This window comes from Falco cherrug, chromosome 5, assembly GCF_023634085.1.
Source record: "Falco cherrug isolate bFalChe1 chromosome 5, bFalChe1.pri, whole genome shotgun sequence".
Lineage (NCBI taxonomy): Eukaryota > Metazoa > Chordata > Aves > Falconiformes > Falconidae > Falco > Falco cherrug.
Genome location: NC_073701.1, coordinates 87,291,658 through 87,318,868, shown reverse-complemented (window position 1 = coordinate 87,318,868; position 27,211 = coordinate 87,291,658). Strand labels below are relative to the sequence as shown.

Sequence of the window (27,211 nt, the reverse complement as noted above, 5' to 3'; positions counted from 1 at the left end):
GGTTGCCAGATATAGTATCTGATAAATCAGATACTTCAGTAACATTTCATTTCTCCCTTACTGCTTGTTTTGATGAAAATGGTTTTCACTCCATTCCAGATCTGAAAAATGGAAAAAAAATTACAATATTGTTTACACATTCACCTGAAATATCATTATCTTTAATAAACTAGAGCTTGTTTACCTCTTAATGATATGCCTTGTATAAACAGCACCCCAACCACCCTTGGAAGAATGCAAATTATGATGACATAAATAATAAAGAGAATGTGACAGTAAGTTAACAAAAAAAAGAGAGCAAAAACCCCAGCACATTTGTTTTTCTTATCTGGGGAACCATTAGCTGTGATGACTTATTCTGGCTTTAATATATGAATTGGGGGAGAGGGCAAAAATCATTCATAGGAGAATTTGACTTATGAAAGAAAAATAGCTAAAAATCCAAAACCAAGTCCTATTTACCTATCATGGGGCAGCTTAACAATTAGGAAGTAGCAACACAGTGTCGAAGAGACCTTCTGGGTCAGCCAGGGCAATCACCTGTTGTTGCAAACAACTGAGTTACATAGTTCCTGTCGCAAAATTTATTAAGCTACCTTTTTTGTTGGTTTGCCCAGTTGTCTCTATGCCAGGGCTTCACTGGCCACATGTCAAATCCATTGCAGAAAGCTTACTTGCTTTCTTTGCCCATGCGTTAATGCAGTGCATGAATCGTGGAGGGGAGTCACTGCTGCACAGAGCACCTCGGCAGGGATTGTCCAAACAATTGTCTGAGTCATCTGCTCTCTTCTGTGTAACATCTTGTAATTTCTTCTCTTTCCATGCTTCCTAACATGTATTGGTTTGCTGTTATAATTTTCACTTTCAGTGAAAGAGAAACAGCTGAGGAAGAATAGTTTAATGGTAGCACTAAAAAATCAGAATTATTGCAGAAGAAAAACTTGCGGTAAATAAAGCTGGCCCTTTTATTTTTCTAAATTATTTTTTCTTAACAACATAAAATTATATTATCTGTCTTAGTTATTTTCATTATAAAATGGTATGTACAAATGTGCTAAAGAGAAAATCTTAAGCAGCAGTACCTTAGGAACACCACTGTGATCTTTATATTTTTAGTGAGTCCTAGGAAAAGAACGGAAGACGTGATTGGTTTCCTCACAACTTCCCACCCTCAGCAAGGTGCTTCCTCATTTCAAGTGCTACAAAACCTTCGTGAACTCTGCACACTGAAAAATTAGTTGATCTTCAGGAAGAAGGTTAATGGTCCCCTGGGCTAAACTAGACAAAGTATTGGCAGCAGGTTGAGGGAGGTGATCCTTCCCCTCGACTCAGTGCTGGTAAGGCCACATCTGGAGTACTGCATCCAGTTCTGGGCTCCCCACTACAAGAGAGACACGGACATACTGGAAAGAGTCCAATGAAGGGCTGTAATGATGATTAAGGGACTGGAGCATCTCTCCTGTGAGGAAAGTCTGAGAGAGCTGGAAGCGTTCACCCTGGAGAAAAGAAGGTGCTGGGGAACTTTTACAGTGTACATAAATACCTGAAGGACGGGTGCAAAGAAGGCAGAGCCAGGCTCCTTTCAGCGGTGTGCGGTGACGGGACCAGAGGCAATGGGCACCAACTGAAGCACAGGAGATTCCGCCTAAGCACCTGGGAACACTTCTACGGTGAGGGTGACCGAGCACTGGCACAGGTTGCCTGAGGAGGTTGTGGAGTCTCCATCCTTGGAAATCCTCGAAAGCTGCTAGATGTGGTCCTTGGGCAACCGGCTTTAGGTGGCCCTGCTTGAGTAGGGAGGCTGGACCAGATGACCTCCAGAGGTCCCTGCTGACCTCGGCTGTTCCTGTTCTGTGACATCACAAGCACCTACCATATTTTTAGCAGTTTGACACAATCCTCCACTTATCATACCTAAAACCTCAGAGTCAACAACCCCAGCTCCAAGAAACAGGACTAATATCTAATACCCAGAAAATCCTTCACTGTCGGATCTACCCTGTTCAAAGGCTAAAAGTGCAACATTTCCAGTGTACCTGCTTAGTATTAGGTACCTCAGATTTACCCTTTCTTACTTTACTGCTCACTTCCCAGGCCAGGGAAGTAAATTTAATTGCAATCATGGACATTATTTGTGAATCTAATGGTCAGAAGAATGCAAAAAAGCCTTTGTAGCTGTTAGAGTATATATGGTGGTATGCAAAATGAAAAGAGGTAAAGGCTCGGCAGTGCTGTCTGTCAACAAACTAAAGCTATGAAATATAACATTATGCTTACAAGATTTTGAGAAGACCGTTCTGATCAAGATGAATTTGTCAGCTGAGTAAGATTTGAGAATGCTGAAGAATGAGGAAGTCTCGGATGGATTCACCTACTCCTGGATGAAAGTATTACTCTTGTCCCCCAAAACCACCACCAAAGAATCTGGGTGAAACCTACCGTGTACATGAAACCATACACAGGGCTGCTGGATTCTACTTGATACCAAAGGCTATAATAAACATTTCATTACCTATTAAAGACCAACTAAGACTGTCCTTTATTTACCTCAACATTTTTATGGCAGCTGAAGTATTAAAACCAAATAACTAGTCAGTTACATTCAAGATAAAACCAGGAATTTTAAGAGATCTTATAGAATAAAGTTGGTTTAAAGATCTTTGATTGAAAAGGGTGTAATGGAAACTCAGAAAAAAAAGTAACAATTTCTGAGTTTCTAAGAGTATAACACAAAATGTATACACACATTTCTTCTTCCAGTCAGACACTACAAAAAGCCTTTTCTCTACACTGCTGAAATCCCCTTTTAGAGTAACATTTTCATTAAAAGTTACAACTATTTTCTAATGCAATCAACAACACAACCAAGCCCTGTATTTTTCTCAGCTGGAGACACCTGCTGACAAGTACTGCATCAGGCATTTTCAGAAAAAATAAACTTCTGTGGAAAGAAGCAGATAATTATGCAGCAAATTAAATTAGCTTGGTTCAAAATATTTGATGAAGTTGATCTGAAAAATAGATCTTCATGCTTCATCAGCATCTTACCGACAACTTGTATGCATTCGCTCCATAATCATCATCTGGCAGAAGTGCAGAGGAATAACTTCAAATTCACTTCTCTTCTAAAACATCTAAATTAAAGATTACTCAGTTGCACCATTATAAATATGGAACTTTTAGAAAAGGCATACAATTTAGATTGCTAGTTAACTTAATGTACAGTCTGAGTGTAGTTTTACTCGCCTTTTGTTTATCTTGCAAGTCATTTTCCTTGTGCATAGACAACTATTTCCACAGAAAGGAGGAAAAAAAAAGGCACTTTTAATACAGGTCTTTAATTTCTAAAAGAACTGCTGCCCAAATGCACTATCTTGTCTTGGTTTGGACAAATAACATCTCCTTAATTCCAACTTCCTCCTGAGAGAAGAAAAATCAAACCCTACCGGCACTCAAGTACCACATTTTATGGTTAGTTCAGTCAAGGCTACACATCAGTCTGTAAAGAAACTAATTCTGGGATGTCCATATCATGATAGAAAAGTTGCATCAAGTAAGAAGTGAAGTATGAGCCACAGAACTACCAAAGCAAAAGTTCATTCAAAACATGGGTGTAGATAAACATAAAAGACCTAGACTAGCATTTAAGAATTTTGCAGTGCTATTTAGCATGATCGTATTAAATACTGTTCCCTAATGTGCAGACCCAGAAGGCAGGCTATTGAAAGTGGTCCCCCAGTTTTCACATCAAACCATTGACAGTTTGAGAACTGCTGCGGTTTTTCAAAGACCTGTTTGTTCCAGGTGAGTTTTTTGTTGTTTGCTTAAGAAAACAGGATGAAGAACTTCAAAAGCATTGGTGAGGTCAAAAGTAATTTCAACTGTTACTTGTCTCTTTATCCAACATTAGAACTGTTATTCTATCCTACACAAGTAATAAGTATTTTGACATTAACTAAAAATTAAATTCTCCATAACAACCTTTAACTGCTTATAAATCCACCTAATTTCTATCTTTCTAAAGTAGGAAATTAGGAAAATACCATTGCCCTCTCTCTGCCCATCTCTCAACTATTCCCTTTCCACCTAAAATCCAGCCACCATTGCTTCTCTCCCCATGTCCTTGCAGTGGCTTCATCTTTAGCCAGACTGGTAGACAATTCCCCAAATCCCCCTTTTTAAATGATGACCCTACTTCAGCACTTCTCCAGTTATTTAGAAACCCCCAAGTCTGTCATGAGTTCATGACGAAAATTGCTGACGTTTTCCCTATAGTTCCCCATTGATTATTGACAAAAACTGCTAATGTTCTTCCTGTATTTCTCCACCTACTTGAACATGAGCATCAAACCCCTACAGCCCTGAAGAATAATTAAGATAAGGAAGATACTATTGACTTCTTTTTATCAAAGACTAGGAATATGACAAAAAATGAACTGTCATAATCTCAAAACAACTCTCTGTAAAGAATAAAGCAAAGAAATCAATCAAAACAACACCAATCCTTCCTCATCTTTGCATCACCTATTAGCAGCTGCTTTCCCCTTAAAATGACAGGCATAGATTTTCTTTGTTCTTGTATTTTCCATGTATTTAGATAAGGTTTTTCTGGTTTGTTTTATGCTATAAGAACATGAAAATTCCCATCCTCGCAGAGCCAAGCGTGGAGCAGTGAAGGACACGGTAATTAAACATAGATGAGGAAGATGTGTGGGCTCTCCTAACCCAACTTCTTAGGGTAAAATGAATCTTTTTTTACCTGGGGCTGTTGCCAGGTAAGTTGTACAGGGATACAGCCAGCTCTCCCTAGGGTTCACAAAGTGAAGCCCTTCATGATGCAAAATGGCCCCAGACAGCTTCTGCAAGACCAAAATCGTAATAAAATGCAGATTAATGGGGAAGATGGAAAAAGTAGTATCAATAATTAGGCTCATTGTGCAAAGAGAAGCAATCACAGACTGGACATGGGAACTGTTTGCATTACCCTGGACCTCTTTGTACACCCAGACGTTAGCCCAGAGAGCTGAGACTTCCCTGGTTTGCTGGCAGTGCTGACTTGTTGCAGTGAAGACATCAAAACAGATGAACAAAAAATGAGCTGAGCTTAGAGCAACTCTGAAAACAACCAACAGAGGCAGCACAGCTGCAGTTTGACCAGAGGACTGTTTTCTAAGATACGTGGTATCACTGGGATTCATTTTAAAGAACGATTAAATTTAAAAAGGGGAAAAAAAAAATCCTTATCCTGTCCCTCTCTCTCCACGTACTATTTACTAGCACAAGATAGAACAGGGTGACTGCAGCCACTGCAGTGTTAGATTTTTAACACTATGGAAACAACTGAAAAAGATCTTGAATAAACTTAACTACGGCTGCCGAGATGTTGCATTTTCCTCCCTGACTGGCAGAGATGGAGTTTCTGTGCACAGGCAATAAAAGAAAGCTGAATAAATAGGCAGATAAAAATAAGCTCAGAGCCCTCTCCCATCAAAGACCAATTTCAAAAAAAGTTTTTAAAATCTTATTTATCCGTTTCATGCTATTCCAAAAATGTTTTCTCAAACTTTAATTAGCTTGAATTTACTCTTTTCCTACTTTATAAGAGAAGTTCTAGAGGAAATAAGTCTTTCAAGAAAGAACTGATAAAATAGGTAAGTCATAACTGAATGGCATTATACAAAAATGTAAACGAGCTAACCAAAAGGCGTTAAGTAGAATGTGGACAGCAAATGCTTCCCTCATTTACGTTTTGCATTACACTTACGAAGCAGAGGGAAGTGTCTTTTTCCTTATATAGATAACAGCCTTTACCCACACCATCACGTCAGAGCCAAGTTTATTTAATTCCCTTGTGCATATCCTCAAGACAACCCCTTCGCCAGCCTGCAGGACAAGCAGTCGTCCCATCTCGAACCTTCACGTCAAAACTTGAGTGAGAATGGCTGCACGTGTGACTTGCACTGTCACTAGCAGCAAGCAGCTCCGAGTCCCTTTCTAACACTACAGAATGCATGCGTAGCAGTACAGCCGTGAGCAGAAAATCAACAGCTAAATAAAACTGTAACTCACCCGTCGCTAGCAGACGGAGCCAGAATCCAGTCGCTGTTCTATGTACTGGCTCTGCAGCTGAAACAAGCGTTCCCCAAACGGCCCACTCGCAGCAAGATCAGAGAAAGCTACTTTTGATGGACTACAAATGCTAGAAGCAGAAAATACTTTACCAGCAACAAGTTTTAATAGCAGCATTTTGAAAAGAGAGTATCAAATGTTACCTTGGGAATGTCGGTGGCCTGTGTGCGCTGCTCCCTCTAGTGTAAAAAATACAAATCACAATCAACAAACACAAAACCCCCACAAGTTTAACTGTTCCTTTAAAAAAAGGTAATCCTCTTATCCACGTTTTTTTCCTTAAATGTTTGTAACATGATCTCTCACAATTCTAATACAAATGAAGACAAACTTAGTTTCAGCTTCTGATCTGGGTCTCTCACCTTTATTAGTGGGAAAGGATGGTACCAGAAAGGAGCAGCGAATTACGCACACCTAGGCGCCCCACTTACGGCTGCGAACACTCACCCAGAGGTCGGCAAGATACAGTGTGGCATTTACCTTTCCTTCGTCCCCCAGAATACCGATTTCCACTCTATGATTATGTTACCAGTTATTTATGGTGTCATAGAAGAACTTGGTCTAAAATGTAGTGAAGCACGTTGTGAATGCACAGATTCATCCGACAGCTGTACCTGGCGATGTACGTCCCAGAACCTGGACATGCAGCGGTTCTGGAGACCAGACTTTCCCTTCCTAAATAGGTATGAAAGCCCTTTAAAACCACACAAGCCACACTGAAGACTGACAAGTCAGAGAAATTATTTTAGACTTTCACCCAATCTGAAGAGCCACTGGATGATACTCGAGCTGCTGCAGCCTCCTCTCAAGCAGCATCTGGAAGAAACTCCTGGGACAGTTTCCATCACGTGTACAAAAGACGACCAGCATCGCCTTTCATGCCAGCTTCACCAAAAGAATATGCTGTGTGGTTCATTAGGATACTTAATGGGCTTTTTGTAATCAGTCAAGTTTTCCAGCTCAGAATTCTCTGAAGCACATACAGACACCTGCAAGATCAAGGCACCAGATTTACCTTCTCCAAGAACTGATGAAGCGGTCTCTGAAGATGAAAGTCAGAAAATGAAACTTGGAAGCCTGAGCAAAATTTGAACTAAAGCTTTCACTGAAGATGCCATTAAACAATGTTACAGACTAATGAAATGAATGCTCTGCTTTTGTTTTACAAAAAAAAGAGCTCTTTTTTTCCTCTCCTATGTTGCTACCATCAGAAGCAGCTGAGAACTTTGGAAGCCTTCTAATGAAATCATTTTGCAACTGTCTGTACGCTTTTTTTTTTTTTTTTGGACTTTTACGGGGACATCATACTTCACAGGTATCAAAATACTTACCATACAAATACCAAATTATCATCTTCCAACTCCTATCGTAACCGCAATTTCAACTTTGCAAGGTCTAACAAATCCAAAAAAAAATGTTTTCTCTTTCTGCCACAACCAGGCTGTGAATCATTATCCAGTTTCACACACACCAAATCCGAGTGTATTTGGTGGAACAAGCCTGAAATAAAATCTGATGCAGGGTGTATTTTTGGAAGACACTTACTAGGCAGTCCTACCAGCTGCAAGTGGTTCTACTGCCCTACTGTTCGATCTAGCTGGAACTAGCGCCTCTGTAAAAACTCAAATCATGGAGAAAGAAAATGGGCACTACAGCAAAATCTCAGGGGCTAAATCCAGGACAAAATTAACAGTTGAGAAAGAAATTTTATTTCAAGCTTCTAAGGGGTTATTACAAACAATAGAGAATAAAAACATTAAAAACTATTTAAAAAGTAATTGTCCCTTTAAAATAAAGATTCAAGCAGGTTTAACAATGAAGTATGCTATTCAATGAAGTTTTAAAAAAAGATTTAAAAAGTATTGGTTTTGCTGTATTTGCTAATCCTTTATAAAAAAGCTGGGCATAAATACTTCGTGCATTCATATGCATTATTTGGTGTTTCAATATTATATAACTTGGTACAGTATTTAAGATATCACTGCAAAAGAGTTCAAACACAGTGCATTTATAAATAATGGAGTCATTATAAATCACATTGCAAACATACCTTGCCATTTTCATTGTTACAAATTCAGTATCTCAGTGAAGGTAGGAATAAAGTAGCTACAACAATCAATATCTTGACTTTATTTTTTTTTCTTTTTAATATAAAAATGCAGTTCTGGAAACCCACCCTCCTTCTTCCCCCTGCCCAAACATAATGCTTTACTTCTTAAAAATAAAAATAAAGTACTAATTCTATATACATCACATGTACCATACAAAAATGTATCCAAAGTTTCTATTGCTACCAAAGTGTTCTAAATTAAAAGTTACATAAATCCCCTCATTGGAAACAAAAGATTACAAGTTACCAAAAAATCAAATTACGCACAAACCATCAAGTTATTTTATACAATTTCCAATACATTTTCTCCCAAAGCAAGTTGTCGTCTCATGTGCCTGTATAAAAATGCATATCAATATATTTGTCAATTTTATTTTTCATTATAAAGCAAATTAATACATTTTCTACAATAAATAAAACACAGGGAGGCACACATATCAACAAAATTAAATCAATGGGAGTTAAATGGGATATGGTTTTGAAAGAAAAAATGTGCTTGTAGGCTTTAAGCCAGTTTTTTTTTTTTTTTTTTAAACAAAAACAATCTTAAGTTATTTTGGGCAACAATGGAGTGTTTTTGGTGATTTGCAAGTGATGTACATAGTATAATTCTTTTCGTGATGTCTTTCCCACAAAGTACCCTCCAAAATAATGCAACTTCCTTTCTTAAAATACATATTTGTAATCGTAAATTTACATCAATCTTAAATACGTGGTACTTTGTGCAAAGAGCAACAATTTACACAAACATTCAGAAGTCTTTTTCAGAAGCTACAGACCAAGGAAGAAATGATACAAGCAGCACCATATTGTATATGATTTAGGCAAACATATTGGATGCCATTTTGATATTAGGCTTTAAGATCCACTAAACACCTTCAGCTGGAAGATGGTGCTTAGGTAATTTAACCTCAAAAAGAAAGAAAAAAAAAGTAAAAAAGCATGGAAACAAAAAACAACTCCCTCCCCAGCAAAATTATAAAAGGAATTAAAGAGCTACTTCTAAAATCAGAATAAGTTAAGTGTTGAATATACATTTATGTACAATTATGAACACTATGAACAAGACATTTTAACAGATTTAGTGGAAAATCCTCCAAACTACAACACGATAAAATCATGAATCAATATGGCAATGGTGATTTAGAAGAATTGCTCAACTATTTCAAGTTTGCAGAACTCAGCCACTGAATCAACAATTAAGGGGTTGTATCTTCAATACATTCTTTTAGACAAAGAGGTTCAATTAGTAGAGTTCAAGTCTGTGTGGTATTTTTCATGCCTTGGTAGAATCTCTGTTAGTCAATATCACTGAAGTCACTGACTGGTTCTCCATGGACTCGACTCAGGTGATTCATAGCACGATCAAAAGCAATTCTTACTGCTTTTCGTATGCTTGAGTTACGTCCTTCCATCATTTTTAACTTGTCTATGGTCTCATCTATCCCAAGGGGAACCATTTTGGATTTGGGAAGCCACTGCCTGTAAGAAAGGGTAAAATAAGTATGTTAAATATAGAATAAAAATCAAGAAGTTTGTCCAGAAATGTCGGTGCTGCTATATTGTGTTTCTCATACAGCATATCAGGTTTACAGTCTTAAATAAACTGATACAATTCCTTTTAAGATGGTACTTACTTGCCTTAAATATTTTAAGAATATGAAATATTAAGAAAGCCTCTTCCACAAAACAAGGAGTACAATCCAATTCAAAGATACTTATTTAATGATTGATAGCAAGTATCAACTTAAAAAAAATACCATGAAATACTGATACAGTTTTAATTTAAGAACAGGCAGCAGCAACTAACAATTAACAATGCTCAAGATTCACTTGGGGCAGTTTGTTTCTCTTCTTTCTTTCATTTCCACTATTACAAGGAATTTGCAGACGATGAATTTTTTGCCTGCATTTAAGACATCTCAATTTGGTCTTTGGGGAAAGCAAAACTGTCAAGGAAGTTCTGCACAGTGTGCTTTTACTCTGAAGTATGAAATCCCACTAGTTCAGTATTCAGAGTATTTCTCCATCTTAAGCTCCATGAACATCATTAATTTCTGGGCGTAGAAGAGTGATAATGAAAAAACCTCTACATTCCATTCTTCTAGTTAAAGCAAAATATTTTATAGATGAAATATTCTCAATATTTAATTAAGAAGTGTAAAGTAAATTTACGTCATTTCCGTAAATATTTATCTTAAACCTGGTTGAAGTTATGGGTATTAAGGAAAACAAAAATCAGGTAAATTAATGACTATCTCTTAAAGTATGTTACCGTAGTCTGCAATCTCAACCCTGCAAATGGCAGAAGCCATGCTTCTGTTTAAAAACAGAACCTCAGTTTGGAAGTCCATTTGGAGCCAAACCATGTGTAATTCAGACAGTAAAGTTCAATATAAAACACTTTATTGAAAGATTTTTTTAAAAACTGAATAAAATTGTCAGTTGAAATATTATTTTTATTAAAGCACTCTAAACTACAAACCTACCGTACTGAGCACACACACTGAAACCAAAAAAATGTCAAGAGTCAGTACAAGGATACAGACAAAACAATAAAGAATCGTAACACCAGCATGACAGGCAGCAGTCTAACCATTATCAGTTTTAATACAGATCACAGAGAAGTTTTAGAGAAGGTATTTTTAACAGAAAGCTTGCCCAGTCCTCCAGAAGCAAGCAGTGAAGGTGAAGAAACAAATCTGAATATCTGAAAAGGTAATCCATAGGTGATAGAAGCTGGTATCACATACTGAAGATGACACATACCCTGCAAGTGAATTGTAGTCATACACATGGGTTCAGGAGTAAAAGACTAAAGGGAGTTAAGAGGGACGAGTGCCAAAATAATCAGGATAAAAGAACCATAACCAAAAAGATTTGGGGGAGTGAGGATGGAGGGGAAAGGGGCTGGAAAAGTATTTAGCCTTTCCTGTCCATCTATGCAGAGTATACGTTAAAGCCAGCTTCACATAATACTTGCAAGATTTAGGACCAGCAGGATTTAAGTTGGATGACTCCCAAGATCAAGAAGCAATCACAGCAATTAAAGTCGCTAGGGAGAGTACACATTACACTTGTGATACCAATAAGAGAAAAAATGAGAAACAGAACACCGAACATGTTTAAATTTGGATGTTCTCCGTGAACAAAGGAGAATGCAGGCTCTTGGGGAATCCTGTGCAACTGAACAAAGGAGATCATGAAGTACCACCAATTAATTAAGAAAAAACCTGAAGAACAGAGAGACCAAGGCAAAGAATCATGATTATGCCGAAGGATCTATGGGGACAGAAAAGCAACCATCCGTTCTGAATTTCAGACAGTAAGTTATTTAGGTGATACCGTATCGAGATGGAGTCAGGAGAATGGCAGCATTACGAGGCATCACATATAACCAGCTAAAGGGGAAAATGATTACCTGAAAGTGTAAGCAAATTCAAGAGTAAAACCGAGATATAAAAAGATTCAAAATTAGCTTGACCTGTGTAGAAACACGGAGGGGGGAGAGGGATTAAGAAGAACACAGGAAAGAAATATGCAAGTTGATGAAAGGAGAAAAAGAGGGGTAGATGAAAAGTTTCCTTATCTGGCAAAAAAGAAAACCCAACAACCCAAAACAAAAAACCTAGAACAAACAACATCCAAACAAAACACACCACAAAAACCCAACCCAAACCAAACCAAACAAGCTAGTGGAAGGGAAGAGAATGTTTCATTGCGTGAATTATCCCTTCGGGCTCCACAGAGTATATTGCTAATAATGGAAGAAACAGAAAAAGGGAAGGTTTCATGAAAAAAATTTAGAAAGGGCAAAGAATTTGAAATGAGAGTGTTACTAAAGCATTTACACAGGTTAAAATTTTAAAGAAAATGCACTTGAGCAGACTAGGAGGAAAACAAGTGTTGGCATTCAGAAAGCAATGATGAAGGCTGATACAGATAAATAATAAAGACTATTACCTTAAAAATTTCTTCCAAAGAAGCAATTTTATCAGGTCAATAAATAAAACCAGTTTGCAAATCAAACCAAAAGACTATTAATGACTTAAAAGTATTTTCTCCCAAACTGACCATAAAACGGTCTCTTTCAGTGATGATATTATGTCTTGGTCCAAGAATAGACTCAAATACAAAATTTTAACATTACAGTTGATACTTCCATAGGAAAGATATCCAAAGAAAGATAAAGTTTCAATTTTTTTTTTTTTTTAAAGGTACAGGCTTTTAAATTTTCAACTCATTACATCAAACAATGCATTTCAATAACATACCAACTCCTTTTATTGTCAAAAAATAGTACTAAGAATAGCTTCTCATCTGATTTGGTCTGCATTTGTTCTCCGATTTTCAGTACATCCAGGGGTGGCACTGGTATAGTAACACCGTTGTGATGGCCAGCAACACGAGGCATCTTAGGGTCAATAATCTATAAGAGAGAAAAAAAGGATAGTTCCTAATTTTTAAAACTACATAATTTACTTCAAGAGGTATTACAAATAAAGTTAATGGGGGAAAAAAAATCACAAACTAAGCAGCCACTGCATATAAATTGGCTTTTTGTTACACTTACATTACTTTTTGATACAAACTGAATAGGCATAGCAGAATCACAGGAGTAGATATAACTGGAAAAACTCTCTCTAGAGCATTTTTCACCCATATCTGTTCTTAAAGTTACACCTGAATTTTACTTAAGTACAAAATTCCAGACTGACAAGCAGGTTTCAGAATGAGAAAAGCTGAACCAGGATTTCTAAAAGCCATAACTGGCCTCAAAGTCTGGGTTTTGAATTTCAGGTACCTTAAAGAAACAACCTATATTAAGGTGCAAATATTTGTCTCTGCAAAATACAAGCCCCACACTCATAATCTGGAGAAAAAACACCCTCTAAACAAGCAAAAAACCCCAATGGAAAAGCCATAAATCAGAAATCACTTTCAAGTATCTTACATATCCAATTTAATGACTCTGTTTTCAGCAAAACATGCAGTCACAGTCACAAATCCTTTCTAAACAGCGTTGGGGGAGGAGGAAAGATGCTGCTCACACTAATCGCGCTGATGGAAAAACTCCTTCGTAGTCAGATCACAGCCTTATCAAGCACCCAGCTTCCACCAAAGAAAGAGGGGTTATATGGCTCCGTGCCTGTCCCACCCATCTCTACCCTACAAACTCCCGTTGTTTTTCTAGCATCCACACTGGCACCAATCTTAATCCACAGTGAACTGATTATGGGAACTAAATCAACAGAAAGCTAACACTGCAGGAAGTTTGTAGAAATCAGGAGAACAACTTTCTTCTCTTGACGGAGCTTTAATTCCTCCATCAATTCTTCACACACTCAGATAAAGACACCAGTGCTGACACAGGAGTGGGCAGAAAAGGAGCCCTTTAGCGTTCGATTTAAGCTGATCATGACTGAAGGGCTAACACCATTCAAGAGACAAATCAAATCATCAAACTTTCAGCATCTGACCCAAGACTGTTTGAGTCACCCTCTGAGGACGTAAACTCAAGTGCTCTGAATCTCACCTGCACAGGTTTTAACCTGACGCTATGATTACATTTCCAGATGTCCCCAGCACATTTATTGTGTAAGTCACGACTGTTCAGTCTATTACAAGCCATTGTGTATGACCTGTTTCTATAGCGCTAAATGTGTGAAGTCAAACATTTTCTCAACAACGTTTTCTCTGCAAGCTTTAAGTAGAACTGTGTGTATTCCTCCTAAAATAACATGGGCACAACAGCTTTACGTTTCCAGGACATCACTCACAACTGCATACAATCATTCAATTTATTCCAACTCTACCGGTAAAGTTTTTTGTTTCTTTAATGAACTGCAGAGTATTTTTATATTCATTTTGTAGCAGAAAATACCTTGCGGTTTCAACACTAACAAGATTAGGGACATGGTTTAGTGGTGAACTTGGCAGTCCTACGTTAATGGTCAGACTTGATGATCTTGAAGGTCATTACCAACCTAAACGATTCTATAAGGCTTATTCAGGTGACCCTTTGAACAATAAAGTATATTGCAGAAACAGTCTACTGAGAAAGGTGTGCTGGTTTTGGCTAGGACAGAATTAACTTTCTTCATAGTAGCTAGGATGGGGCTATGTTTTAGATTTGCGCTGGCAACAGTGTCGATAACGCAGGGATGTTTTTGTTACCGCCGAGCAGCGCTTGCACAGAGCCAAGGCCTTTTCTGTCCCTCACCCCACCCCACCAGCGGGTGGGCTGGGGGAGCGCAAGGAGCTGGGAGGGGACACAGCTGGCCCCAACTGACCAAAGGGATATCGCATACCACATGACATCATGCTCAGCGATATAAAGCTGGGGGAAGAAGGAAGGCGGGGTGTTCAGAGTGACGGTGTTCATCTTCCCAAGTAACCGTCATGTGTGACGGAGCCCTGCTGCCCTGGGGATGGCTGAGCACCTGCCTGCCCACAGGGAGTGGTGAATGAATCCCTTGTTTTGCTTTTCTTGGTTGTGCAGCTTTTGCTTTACCTATTAAACTGTCTTTATCTCAGCCCAAGGGTTTTCTCACTTTTACTCTTCCAATTCTCTCCCCCATCCCACCAGGGGGAAATAAAGTGAGCAGCTGTGTGAGGCTTAGTTACTAGCCAGGGTTAAACCACAACAGGTATTGCAAATCTCAAAATACAGGTAGGGTAGTAGAGATTATTGACTCAACATCTGATCTTGCAATAATTTTACCATGCATCCAGTTTGTAAAGAGGGCAGAATAATCCACCTTTATTCAATCTGAATGGGAATTCATCAGTTACCTTAAGTTCACACACCAATATTTTCAGACCAGAAACAGTAGTGCATTGATGGGAAGCTGTGTACTTACCAGAGCTGGATAAGAGGGATATCCACTGCATTTGGCCCACACTACTTTTAGAGGCTCAAGAACAGATGTTGCAGCATCAGTTGAAATCCACATACTGCTATGCCCAACTTCTAAGAACAAATAATAATTAAATATAAAATTAAAATGTTAAAGAATGAAATCTCAGACAAATCTTCTGCAGTTCTTCACTTCCTCGTCAGTTTCTTATGACCATTAGAATCCAGATACCAATACCACCTTTCATGTACATACCAATAAAACCAGGTAACATTCATAACGCTCTTCAAATGATATTAGTACTTCAAACTAAGCCTACAGATACAGAATGAGGTTTTAGACACTTCTACAAACAGCATAACTTAGAACACCTTAATTCTCAGAAAGGAAGTGTTTGCCAAATTCTAATAATCCTTTCCCTTTGAAAAAGCTCAAAAGAAAACATAAAATTATGGTACCCCAAATAAGCAGTTTCTTTTGAAACTGCAACGACAATCCTGTCAAAGAGATGATGCTACTGAAGATGCAAATTGCATGGTATGTTTCCAGAGTTTTGGATATCCATAGTAGGATGAACACCTGATAACTTACAATGCTTGTCCGGTATGCCTTTCTATTCTTATGCCTAAATTCTAATCTGCATTTTAAATTCTACTTATTTATTTACGTTTAATCAGCCCTCTAGGCCTCTGCCCAGCCCCTTCCTGCAGCAAAGTTCAAAAAGACCAACAGGGTTCAAGGAAGCGGCTGCAGTAGCAGTTTCTTCCTAACAGAAAACTGAGTTTATGTTACTGCTCACTTCTACCACAACCCTTCGTTTTCTTCTCTGTTGCTCACTACTGCACTGAAGCATGAGACGGGCTGAAACCTTCTGGTCAACCAGAACCACATTTATAATGCATGCATGCAGATATACATTCTATCTCAACATCACAAAAAGTACTGGAAAAAAGTGGTTTCAGACTTTGTAAGAGTCTGAAAAAGCAAGGAAAATTTGTGTAAGGTGATCACAAAACAAACAAAAAATCAGTCAATTATTTCTCACAATATATTCCAGGTCAATTTTTAGCCACAGCCCAATTAATTCAATTATAATTTATTTGGAAGGTATGTTATCAACACCTCAAGAAAATACTTCATTGGGAAGTCTAACTCTAGAGATTCACAACTATGTAACATCAGGTATCAAAATGCACTAGTTCATAATAACTTGTCACCACAGCATAACGAGACGTTAGATGTTTTTGAAACTAAAAGTTGGTTTATGTTCTATAATGGGTGTGGGTATCACAGGAGAATGAGAAACAAATGCAACTTTTCCCGTGTCTTTAAGACCTGAACAAGTCTCCTAAAGAAAACAAGGATCTTTGCTACCAACCCCAGCAGGCTTTACAGAGGTCTTTAATTAGTGCATTCTATTATATAAAACCATAAAACCAATCTGTTTATTTACACTGTTTCTTACTGAACTACATAACCCTGGAAAAAACAGTTCCTAAATTTATTTACTATTTTATTTATTTGTTCCTTTCTGTATCTTTTTAGAGAGGTCATTCTAGGACATTCTTCACTTTCTCCTTAAAAGCAGTAATAATATTCTTCAGTTGTACAAACATGTAATACACAGAAATAAATTACATACAGGCATTCTTATACTGCTAAGAGAAAAGCAGACTACCTAAAATACTGGACATTATGAAACACACATTAAATCCAGATGAATCATTTCAGTAGTATCTCAGAATAAAACAACCAGAGCAACTACTAACACAATAGTAAAAGCAATCTAGGCAACTTCTTTATTTCTCTATTAATACCAGTATGTCAAGTATTCACATGCCAGTTAGAAGGAATCATGAAAGTTTAGATTGATGTATCCTTCATACATAAACTATTTTGAAAAAAAGTAAAAAAAATAGAGAGAACTGTATCTCGTACTTAAAACCAGTACAAGTCTCTTCTTCGGGGCATCTAACGAAAAAGAAAAGAAACCTGCATTATTCCCAGCTACAGAACCGATAGGAAAGAAAGAAAATGGCATTTTAATGCTGAGTAGAAGCACAACATGTCAGGAAGCATACAGCCAGATTCCCTCAGAGATTTCTCAGGTGTATACACGGTAGAGAAGAGTCTCAGAATTTTTCCTAGTTGAAATGTATTCCATATGGTGATAGGGGGTTAACTACACTAGCACATACAGTTACTAGTTTTCTTTTATAACGTAAACCCCCCTTTACTTCCTCAAGCCATGAGAGACAGCATTTAAGTTAGCAGTCAGGCCAACATACTGCTAAAGATTTTAAATAACAGTACTCTCACCAGCTGAAAACCAACAGTACCGAAATACCACCAGACATAAGACCCTGCATAGTTTAAGATAAGGATGTCTTCTTACACTTTTCATTCCCTTAAAGACTTTCTACTTACAATATTTTTAAAACGACTAGCCTCTGTTTCAATACCATTCTCCTAACAGAGTCACTGTGTTTAATCTTCTGTGTTAAGTTCAGCAAAACACCCATTAGGTGCCACAAGCCTCAAAACTTTAAGGCACTTCAGCCTTCAGAAACAGAGCTAAGAAATTCACACCCAGTGCCTGCATAGCTTTCAGCAAGGACTGCGAGCTCTTCATAGGCCAATTTTATTTTAAACCAGAAACTTCAGCCACAAACAGGAAAGTCTACTTTACTGAAAGATGATCAGATTAATAGTGCACAGTGCTGAGGGTTTTTTTGGGAGTTTTTTTCTTTGTTCATGGTGGTGTGGCTCATGTTTTGGGTTTTTTTACATAGAATAAACTTCGATTTTAACACCTAAATCTGCAGACAAATCCATTAACACTGAGCATATTTAAGCTCCAAAACTACTGCCACCTAAGAGGTAGCTGTGGTATCTGCAGTGTAGATTTATCATTTGTGCTAAAGAACAATCCATCAAGACCTTTCTTTTACTGTGTAACTCTTGGCTGGACAGTGTTCTCTCTGCTGTCGATGTTACCTGTTGAAATGAAGACCACACAGAGGGGAAAGCTATTTTGAGTCAAACGCAGCAAAATGTTCCCCTACAATGTGACCCTGCCCACCAGTCTGATGTGACTGAAAGGGAAAACAGCATCTAGACACTGCTGGAAAAAATACTGTTGCTAAGATTTACTGAGGAAAAAAAAACTGACAAGAAGGTGAATCAACTGGCTGGACGAAGATGGGGACAAAGAACTGAAAAAACTGGGACAAAGAGCACCTGGGAACAGGAGAACATCAGGGAACAAGGCATAGCCAGGCAAAAGGATTAGACAAGGTTCAAGAGGACAGGGGGAAGAACACATTGCCACTTTTGATGCAGCAACTTCCTGACCCTGCTAAGGAATCCAAGACCTACAAACCTCAGGACATCTCTGTATACAGCAGCTATTAATGAAAACCACTCATAGCACGTGTCTATTCATCTTCCAGTGCTCCTGCACACCAAGGACAACAAGCTATTACATATAGATAATTCTATCTGAAAACCAAAAAACCTCTCCTATTAAACCTACAAGTCCAAGCCCCAAAGTTAAACAGAATTCTGAGTCACTTTTGAAACTTTACTTCATCCTCTGTGTTTATATCTCAATATAAACTTCATATTTGAATACAGAACTTATTTTTCCATAATAACTTGTCCAGTACACTGAATGGACCTGCCCCTAAAGCATATCTCAGTCTTACAAGTCAGAAGTGCTGAACAGCACTGTTACAGAAAACAGCATGCCCTAACTTGCACACTTGGCTTTGTGATTTCAATAGCACCCTTATACTGAAATATGTTAGTCCAAACACTAACAACGTTATATGTGCACTACAATGATTACACCTATTAATCAATGCAAAACCGCATCCCATCATAACTGCAGGACTCGATGTACCATACTGCAGGTTCTGAGAGAGCATCCTGTAAACAGAAACAAGATTTTCCTTGGACCTGAAGACAGCAGAAATGCAAGAACTGTATTTGTTTCTAAAGCATTTAGAAATTACTGTTTGAGATATTTTGCCAAAAATGAACAACGCTTAAGTTTCTTTGTAAAATCTGGGATTTTACTAATAAAAGTAAATCATGTTAAAATTCCCCGTTATGCACAGACTGTAAGCAGGAATATTCACCTCACTCCTACTTATTTCCTCTTCTTGATATGCTGAGGTAACAGGGTGCAGAAAGCAGACAAAAGAGCTCATATTAGACAGAATACATAGTAACATAAAATAATGCTGTTAAGTGTCATACGGTCCTCCTTTTAGGCAGCTGTAGAATGTATCTGAGAACAAAGAATTAAGAGAGATCAAGGAGAATTCTGAAAAAACAAGAACAGAAACTTGAAGTGGAAATTGTTAAATTTAAGACTACCCAGGACAGAGTAAGAAAAGCAAATGATAAAGGTTAAATGCCGTATGGTTACCATACAGATAATAAAGATACTAAAACTGAAAGTACTGAAGCATTAGCTGGCAACAGATTAGCTTCAAGAAAGGAAGACAAAAACTGATCATATAAGGAGGAAAGAATAGACTAAGGCAAACAAAGAGCCAGATAAAAGCACTAGAAAGACATGAAAGAGTCCTGGACAAGGAACACCCGTGATGAGTGAGAGAAGAGCTGCAAGGTCAGAAACTAAAGTCAGGCCTGCTAGACGCTGCAAGGCTGAAACACAGTTCTACGTACGGAAGAGAAGACGTACTTAAAGTTTGTAATGCAATGAAAATACTAAACAGGTAAAAACCATACCAACAGAACAGTTCTTTCCCTAAAATTTGTTATCTTACTATCCTCTACATTCCTAGAAAACTCCACTTCCTTCCAAATTCAAGTTTTTCCTGAATCAGAGCAGACCATGTCTTACTCATCTGTCAACATGTCTATACAGAACAGTATACGAGGAGTACGTTCTAAACCAAAAAGCCGAACAAGGAAAAATATCAATGGAACCACAAGTAGTGCTTCAGGCCAACTTTCATTTGTATTACTAGAGTAGCTTGCGCACTTTAAATACCATTTATTAATCAAAAAACCAAGATCAGGCACCATTTTCTTCAGTCTTTAAAGAATTAAAAGCAGAAACCAGTGGTTTCTGCAATGCTATCAACCCCACTTTCAGGATGTTTAATATATTTCAACAGCGAAAACAGAATGCTAGAATCTGTGAAATAGATGGACAAAATTATAGACATTCAATATTATTAAGAACGCAAATTATAGTTACCAGCTGCAATTCTTGCTGCTTTGGCATAGTTCCCATTTTCAATGCATGATATCAATTCACTTCGGTCTTCCAGTGTGTGTCTTCGTATAAGTGCAGGTTTTCCTTTACCACATTTCGGTAGGCTGAAACTACCAAAGTATTAATATTAAAACCATCATTTGATAACTAAAATTGTTCACTATAAATCAAGACTTAAAAAAAATAATTTAAAATTCATCAGTACACCGTAAAACCAGAGCCGCAAGCTCTAACACATTTTACGTAACAAACACAAACTACAACATAAAAGCCAAAACCTCAGATTATTTTCATGTACAGATTTGCCTGGTTATCAGCAAAAGACAAAGAGTACGTGACTGCATCTCAATTGCTCTGCAGGTTATACGTGCACAAATGACAGAAGCTGCTTTGTCTTCAGTGTTGAGTGGACACTGGCCAAATGAAAACACGTTCCCTCTGCTCCAACAGTTCCATTACATAGGAAACCCAATTATTTTGTCTTTCATTTTTCACTACAAATTCAAGTCCTCCAATTGCAGAGCACTTATACGCAAAATGGGAAATTTGTTCTCTGCACACTTACGTAAGAGATCACAGAATTTGAGCAGTAATTATTCTAAATCAACTCCTCAATATATCACATTTACAAGAGATGCAATATTCAGTTCTCTTTGTTTCTGAAAGTCTGTTTTGCCTGTGTCAATGAGTACGTTAACACCATTCCCTTAAACAGTTTAATACTGATCTTGAACACATGAATAAAGCCTTCTTCTTTTCCTCCAACAGATTTACCCTGTACTCCCATATGCCCCATCCTCATAGCTCTGGAATGGAGACAGCTACCTTTTACCCAGAGATTAGCGTGCTTTTACATGATACGCACCACTGGTGATGGAAAAATATTTATCAATGGTGGCAGAGGTGACCACTCTGACAGTCTATCTTTAACCGACTTCACAAAGAGAAGGTCAATAGTAGGTACACAGGTGCTATCGTCACTGCAGTAACTAGACAGTAATCCAAACCACAGACTGATAATCTACAGTTTCACAGCTACCGAATTTACCTTGCCTGTGTACAAAACTCTGCTTTGGAAATGGCTTCTCTCCTTCCCTCACCAAAATAAAACACACCCATTTCTACTGACAGGATTAGGAAGGTAACTAAACCAAGATACTATACGCACAAATATGTATATGTATCTACATAGTGCAAAAGACGCATAAGTCAAGTATAAAGTGTAACTGCCCGAATCTGCAATAACCTGAATTGATCAAAAGAATACTAGCGATCCTGAAAGTTGTCTCAGATTTGATACACAGCTGAGAAAATCAAAAGGTACTCTTCTTTTAAAAAATCTACGCATCCTCCGATGTGGGTCACAAGCAGTATAGAAAACTGATCTATTCAGTTCCAATTCTGTATTTTGGATTTACAGTTTTACCTTGAGTTACACAAAAGACTGTTACTAGATGAAATACTAGATTCTGATGCACAGCGGCGACGAGGTTCAACTTTTCTTCCCGGAGTATCATCTAATGCTCTCTCTTTACTTCCATCTCCAAAACCATTTGACAGACCTACAGCATAACACAAAAATAAATTGCATCAAACCAGAAACCACATCGTTTTCATTAACAACTTTTTGCTTTCATTATTTTCTGCACTTCAAGTATTTTGATGTGATGAAAAAGAAAGAACATGAACATTAACAACATATTTCATTTCAAAACACAGTATTATAAATAGGAGGTTCCTGTAGTCCAGATTTTAAAGATAGGATGGCAATTTGGGTATCATAAAGAAAGGTGAAGATTGTAATATGGGAAGTGCCAAATGGAATATCAAATCAGTTTTTCTATGTAATGTTTCCAACCACTACGACAGTCAGGCTGCAGAAGTTGGGTAGGAAAAACAAGAAGAAAAAACAACACACCAAACGTTACAAACCAGGCAAATTTACTAATGACCACAACGCTCATTTGAATGCAATGTTACACCCTTAGGTCAAGAAAACCCTTTTCAAACACTGGAAGTAAAGAGTGGTAGGGATTCCCTCCTGATGCTATCTATTTCTTCCTGAAAGTCCTTCTATTTTAGTAAATTCAGACGGACATCATCAAGCCTGTTCTCTGTGTTCAACAGTTATATGCACATTACTACTTCTGACTATCCTTCCCCTGGCACAAGTTTACATACCTCCAAGGATATTACATGTTAATTTCATAATTGTAATGAAAACATTAAAAAGGCATTTATATTACAAACTACTGATTTGATGGGCTGCCACCAATCCCACTCTGGGTTTGCTAATTCACAAACAGTATGGTTCCTATTAAGCCACTTCCATATTTGATTAAATAGACAAGTTAAGAGGTTTAAAATACTGTTTTAAAGACTTTTCTCCAAGGGCAGGGGGTGGGGGTGGTGTGTGTGTTTGTGTACATTAGGACTTAAGACAGAATCCAACACAGCCTCGGGAATATCAACAGAAACAAACTGGCTAGAGACAATGATACTAGCCTGCAAACAGCTACTGCAAGCTGTAGACTGCAAAGAGAACAAAATTTTAACACTAATTCAATTCTGAGCACACTTATTTCCTTATAATGAAGTTCTTACTTAAGGCATACAACCAGCATGCTTCTCATACTGCAAGAGCGAGCTACCCATCCCAGCCACCCTATTATCAGTGTCTTAAAGGCCATTGTGATCTTCGTTCATTCAGACATAGTCAAATAACCTTATATAACTTCACATGCCCCTCCATAAGGCATTATACTGTAAGACTTTACTAGTTTTAATTCTTCCAGTATGTCTTATATGAAGACCTCTGCAAAGAAGGCTGACAACTAAGGAACTTGAGCTTAGCAAGTTATTTTGTACAATCCAGTCATGTTTCAAGGCATTCCATACAGCAATTAAAGGGATTTCCCCCTCCTCCCCAGGAGACCTTCCATTTGGATTGTCAACACAATTTTAGATTTTAAAGAGAAAAATGGAGAATATATTTAATGGTCGGAAAGATTTATAGATAAGCATTCTCTTTCACTGTCATTTAGTTTGCATTGTAGAACATTCATTTAAGAGAGTGTTTTTTAACTTCTGTATTTGCCTTTGATTTCCTATGCAAAAAAAAAAAAAAAAAAAAAAATAATATAAAGGTAGCATTGTCTCAAGTGTTCAAGCACCAAACTACAGGCTATTGATTAATCTTGTTCTCGTTCTCAGCAAGTCAGTACAAATAGCTGGAGATTAAGAAGTTCAGTCTCAGACTATGCTGAAAGACCTGTCAAAACAGAGTATGCTTTATGAGAAAGCTTCAGTTCCCCTACACACTATTGCAGCACACTTCCCACAGCATCTGAAATGAAAAGCTGAAAGAACATTCTGCAAAGATAAAAAGAAATAAAAGAGATATCTCAGAACTCTGCAAATAACTATTTTTTAATTCTTAGACATCCTGTCAGACCTATTTTTCAAGTAAGGTGTAGAAACGGTTTTGTTTTCATTCTGCCACAAGCCAGAGACACATTACTCAAGTTACCATTCAGGCATCCAGCTAATCTCAATCAGCTATCAGCAGAAGCAAGTCAGATCACAGATTAAATTTTAAAGACAAAGTAATTATTGCTACCAGAGGCAGAGCACAGTTCAGTTCCCAATAGACCAAGAAAGTAGAAGGAAACAGCTGTTTATTCTTGTAAGACTATGTATAAAATGTTTAATCATATGTATGCCAAACATGGCTTGGCAACGTATCTCTGTGCACACCAGTTCTGTATGTGTATGTATATCCAGGACAAAAAAAAAAATTAGGGACTAGATTTACATTTTGATTGCTTCAATCAGTTTATGATCATGCTGCCACTGAAACAGCCATTCTGGCGTTCAGTCATCTGCCATTTTTTTTCTCCTCATCACCACATCAGTACCAAAAAATACATGGTTGTGGTAGTGAACGAGTTTTCAGTGATGCACTGGGCAAAGCAACCACGCGGTTGCCTGACTGCCGATGCTGAGAAACAAGGGATGCAACAGAAACACACGGCTACAGCGACAGAGACAGCTCTCTGCAGTAGCTGTCAAGCCCTATACTAGCTTAGACTCATACTGTAGGTTATGTTTATTTAATGACTCATTTAATTCACTAACTTAGGTTTTTAAGATTACAGTAAGCAAAGTTTTTCCAGCCTGTAGAATGGTTACTAACAGTGGGGAAAAAACTTTTCTGACAAATAGGGAATATTAAAATGCAACGAATTCAGAGCTTCTCACACACATTTCTCTCTTGCTTGTGGAAGTATGAAAACCAAAGCACATGCAGGCTATCAGCAGGAGTAATCTTCCTGCTTGTAATAACAAGCCCCAAATTACATGAGCTTACGCAATCCACAAGACTCAAATTTATACAGTCCACTCTTCAAAAATTATAAGGAACATACATTATTTTAAGAAAGGAATACCTGAATGCTTATTTTAAACGAAACACACTCAGATCTTGTCACAGATGCAGCAGTTCCTAAGTGACCTTGTAACTTGCCAGAAGAATCCAGGCAATAAAATGCAAGTGCTTTATGGTATTATCAATGCGCAAAAATTAAACAGATATACTACATTTATATGCTATAACAGGGAATTTGGTTTTCTTCACTCATTACGAAACTCATTCTCCCATGAATCAAGAAACACTCCATCTCCTGTAGCTACTAGAATAAGTGAGATGAAAGAGCACCGTTTGCTTCAAGGAATTTGCATTTTATTGGCTCGAAAGATATTACTAATAAGATCAAATAAAAAGAATCCATAGGAGAAGTAACTCATCCTGCTTTGAGGGCTAGTAGCCTGGGTAAGCTTGCAACAAACTTCTATGAGTTACTCACATTTTCCAAAAGCTCATGATTTAGCTATATCAAATGAGCTTTCTCTGCAGTCATGGAGAGAACTTTTATTAGGTCAGGTACTTAACTTCTTACACATACCTCCTCACCAACACCCTTGATTAAGAGCAACCTCCCTCACCACAAAAATCCCAAACAAACTAAAACCTTGAATTAGTGGACGATTCCTTTATGTTTTCCCCTCTGTTCTTAAGCTTCATCAAAAAAGCAATGCACTAAGGGGCAGAACTCAACTTTTTTCATTTAAAAAAATAATATTCACAAACAGTGAGGTCTGCTATTGATCTTAAATGCAGGGTTCCTGTAATTTCCAATCTTCAGTTTTAGACTTGAATTTACATAGAAAGTTTACTGCTATGTCAATAATGCTATATAATACAACAATTAAAAAAAATAATAATTGCTAACAAACAGCTACAAACTGAAGAAAATAAAAAGGCAAGCCAAAGATCATCAACTTAATACTTTTTCACAGGTTTCTCACTACCCTGAAAACTGTATTCATAAGGGAAAGTTGTCTCAGCAGTAGGATTTTTTTCTTAAACTGCAGCTAAAACTTCCACTGACTACCCACATCAAAGCAAGTTAGAATCTTGTTGCCCATACATAGCAAATTAATGGAAGCAGGAAAAGGTAACTCTTGAAAGACAGCAGAAATTCAGAAAAAGTGACAGAACAAAACTCAGGATAGTTCGAGGAGCAGCATGCTCCATCAGTGTACAAAACGCTGCCATGGAATACAGAATTGTGCATTTCAGACTGTGATCGCATCTTGTAGTTCTGCTGGAACAAAAATAAAGAAACAGAACTTGTATAAAATTATCTAAAGCAATTAAAACTTCGTTATACACAGCTTGATGCAAAACTAAGCATATCCAAATGTAAGGTGAAGTGTTGTATTAAAACCACAGCTGAAGAGCTGAGAAATAGTGAAAATCATTAAATAACTTCAACCACTAAATAAGTGGGAGCATTCAAAAAAACTAATGCACACAGCGCACCAGCACTTAACACAACAATATTTAAGTTCATTTTACCAAGCAAGGACTAACCCAGTCCTGACTTGTGCACTTACCCAGCACCAGTGATGTTAAGTCTTCATTAAAAAATACATATTAGAGAAAAATGTGTATTTTTTAGTAAAACTACATAAATGCACAAAAATAGGTAAAAACATTTTTTTTTGTACACTTCTCCAAGGAAGATTAGACTGGTTTTGGGGGAAGGGAAGAGGATGGAGATGGAACATTCTTAACTAATCTGCTCTCACAGAGCATGTTCTGGGAATAAGAATGCTGGGACTGGTAAAAATCTGCGACCAATTTGTGTCACATATACTACAACATGTACAACTTCATAACTTACGGAAATGGGGCAATATATTGAATGAAGAGCATAGTTTCATATATGTCAAAGACTTCCTCCAACAGTGTTCATTTTTTTTTTTGTTTTAAGGATGGCTGGTGTCTCCAACATGATCCAAAATAATTACTTCAAATGTAATTGTCTTTCTGCGTTCCAAAATGATCAGTTAATTGAATTCCATTCCATGTTGAGGATAACAGAAAATAATTAGGATCCAAAGAGATAAATACCCAGCATGATATTAGTTAATATGAGAACCTGGAAGACAGTGAAAAAGCCATTAAGTCTCTCTGAAAGGAAACAGAGCTTTCAAATAAATAAGCCATCCTTACAGCAGCGTCCAGAGACAGTGAGAATGCTACAAGTGTTCCATGTATTCTAACACTAATGCTCAGCTAAAGTTTCAAAAAGGGCAAAACTAGATTAAAGTTTCACTTAGATTCTGTCCTCCTTCTTGAAAAAGAAAATATATGCAAGTCATTGAAAGCACAGAATACAACCTCCATGTGCATGATATGCATCAAGAACATGGTTCTGAAATGTATCTAAAAATCCCTCCATTAAGAGTAAGAAGGGGGATGACCCTAATTTAAGAGGATTTATATATACA

General features: G+C 37.5%; 1 protein-coding gene across 7 annotated transcripts in view; it reads right to left on the bottom strand.

The window, feature by feature from the left end:
* Window positions 1-7,815: 7,815 nt before the first annotated feature.
* The window catches only part of BRD1 (bromodomain containing 1), a 63,940-nt gene continuing 44,544 nt past the window's right edge, over window positions 7,816-27,211 (bottom strand). For 6 of the 7 annotated variants that reach the window (XM_055711237.1, XM_055711239.1, XM_055711242.1 and 3 more), the window contains 5 exons: window positions 21,780-21,915; window positions 20,336-20,463; window positions 15,103-15,212; window positions 12,514-12,668; window positions 7,816-9,721 (listed from right to left, as the gene is read on the bottom strand). In XM_055711237.1, coding sequence (XP_055567212.1) covers window positions 9,538-9,721; window positions 12,514-12,668; window positions 15,103-15,212; window positions 20,336-20,463; window positions 21,780-21,915 — 713 coding nt within the window. In that variant the 3' untranslated portion in view covers window positions 7,816-9,537. Of the gene's footprint in view, window positions 9,722-12,513; window positions 12,669-15,102; window positions 15,213-20,335; window positions 20,464-21,779; window positions 21,916-26,648; window positions 26,860-27,211 lie in introns of those variants that run through there. The other variant, XM_055711244.1, reaches the window with a different exon arrangement.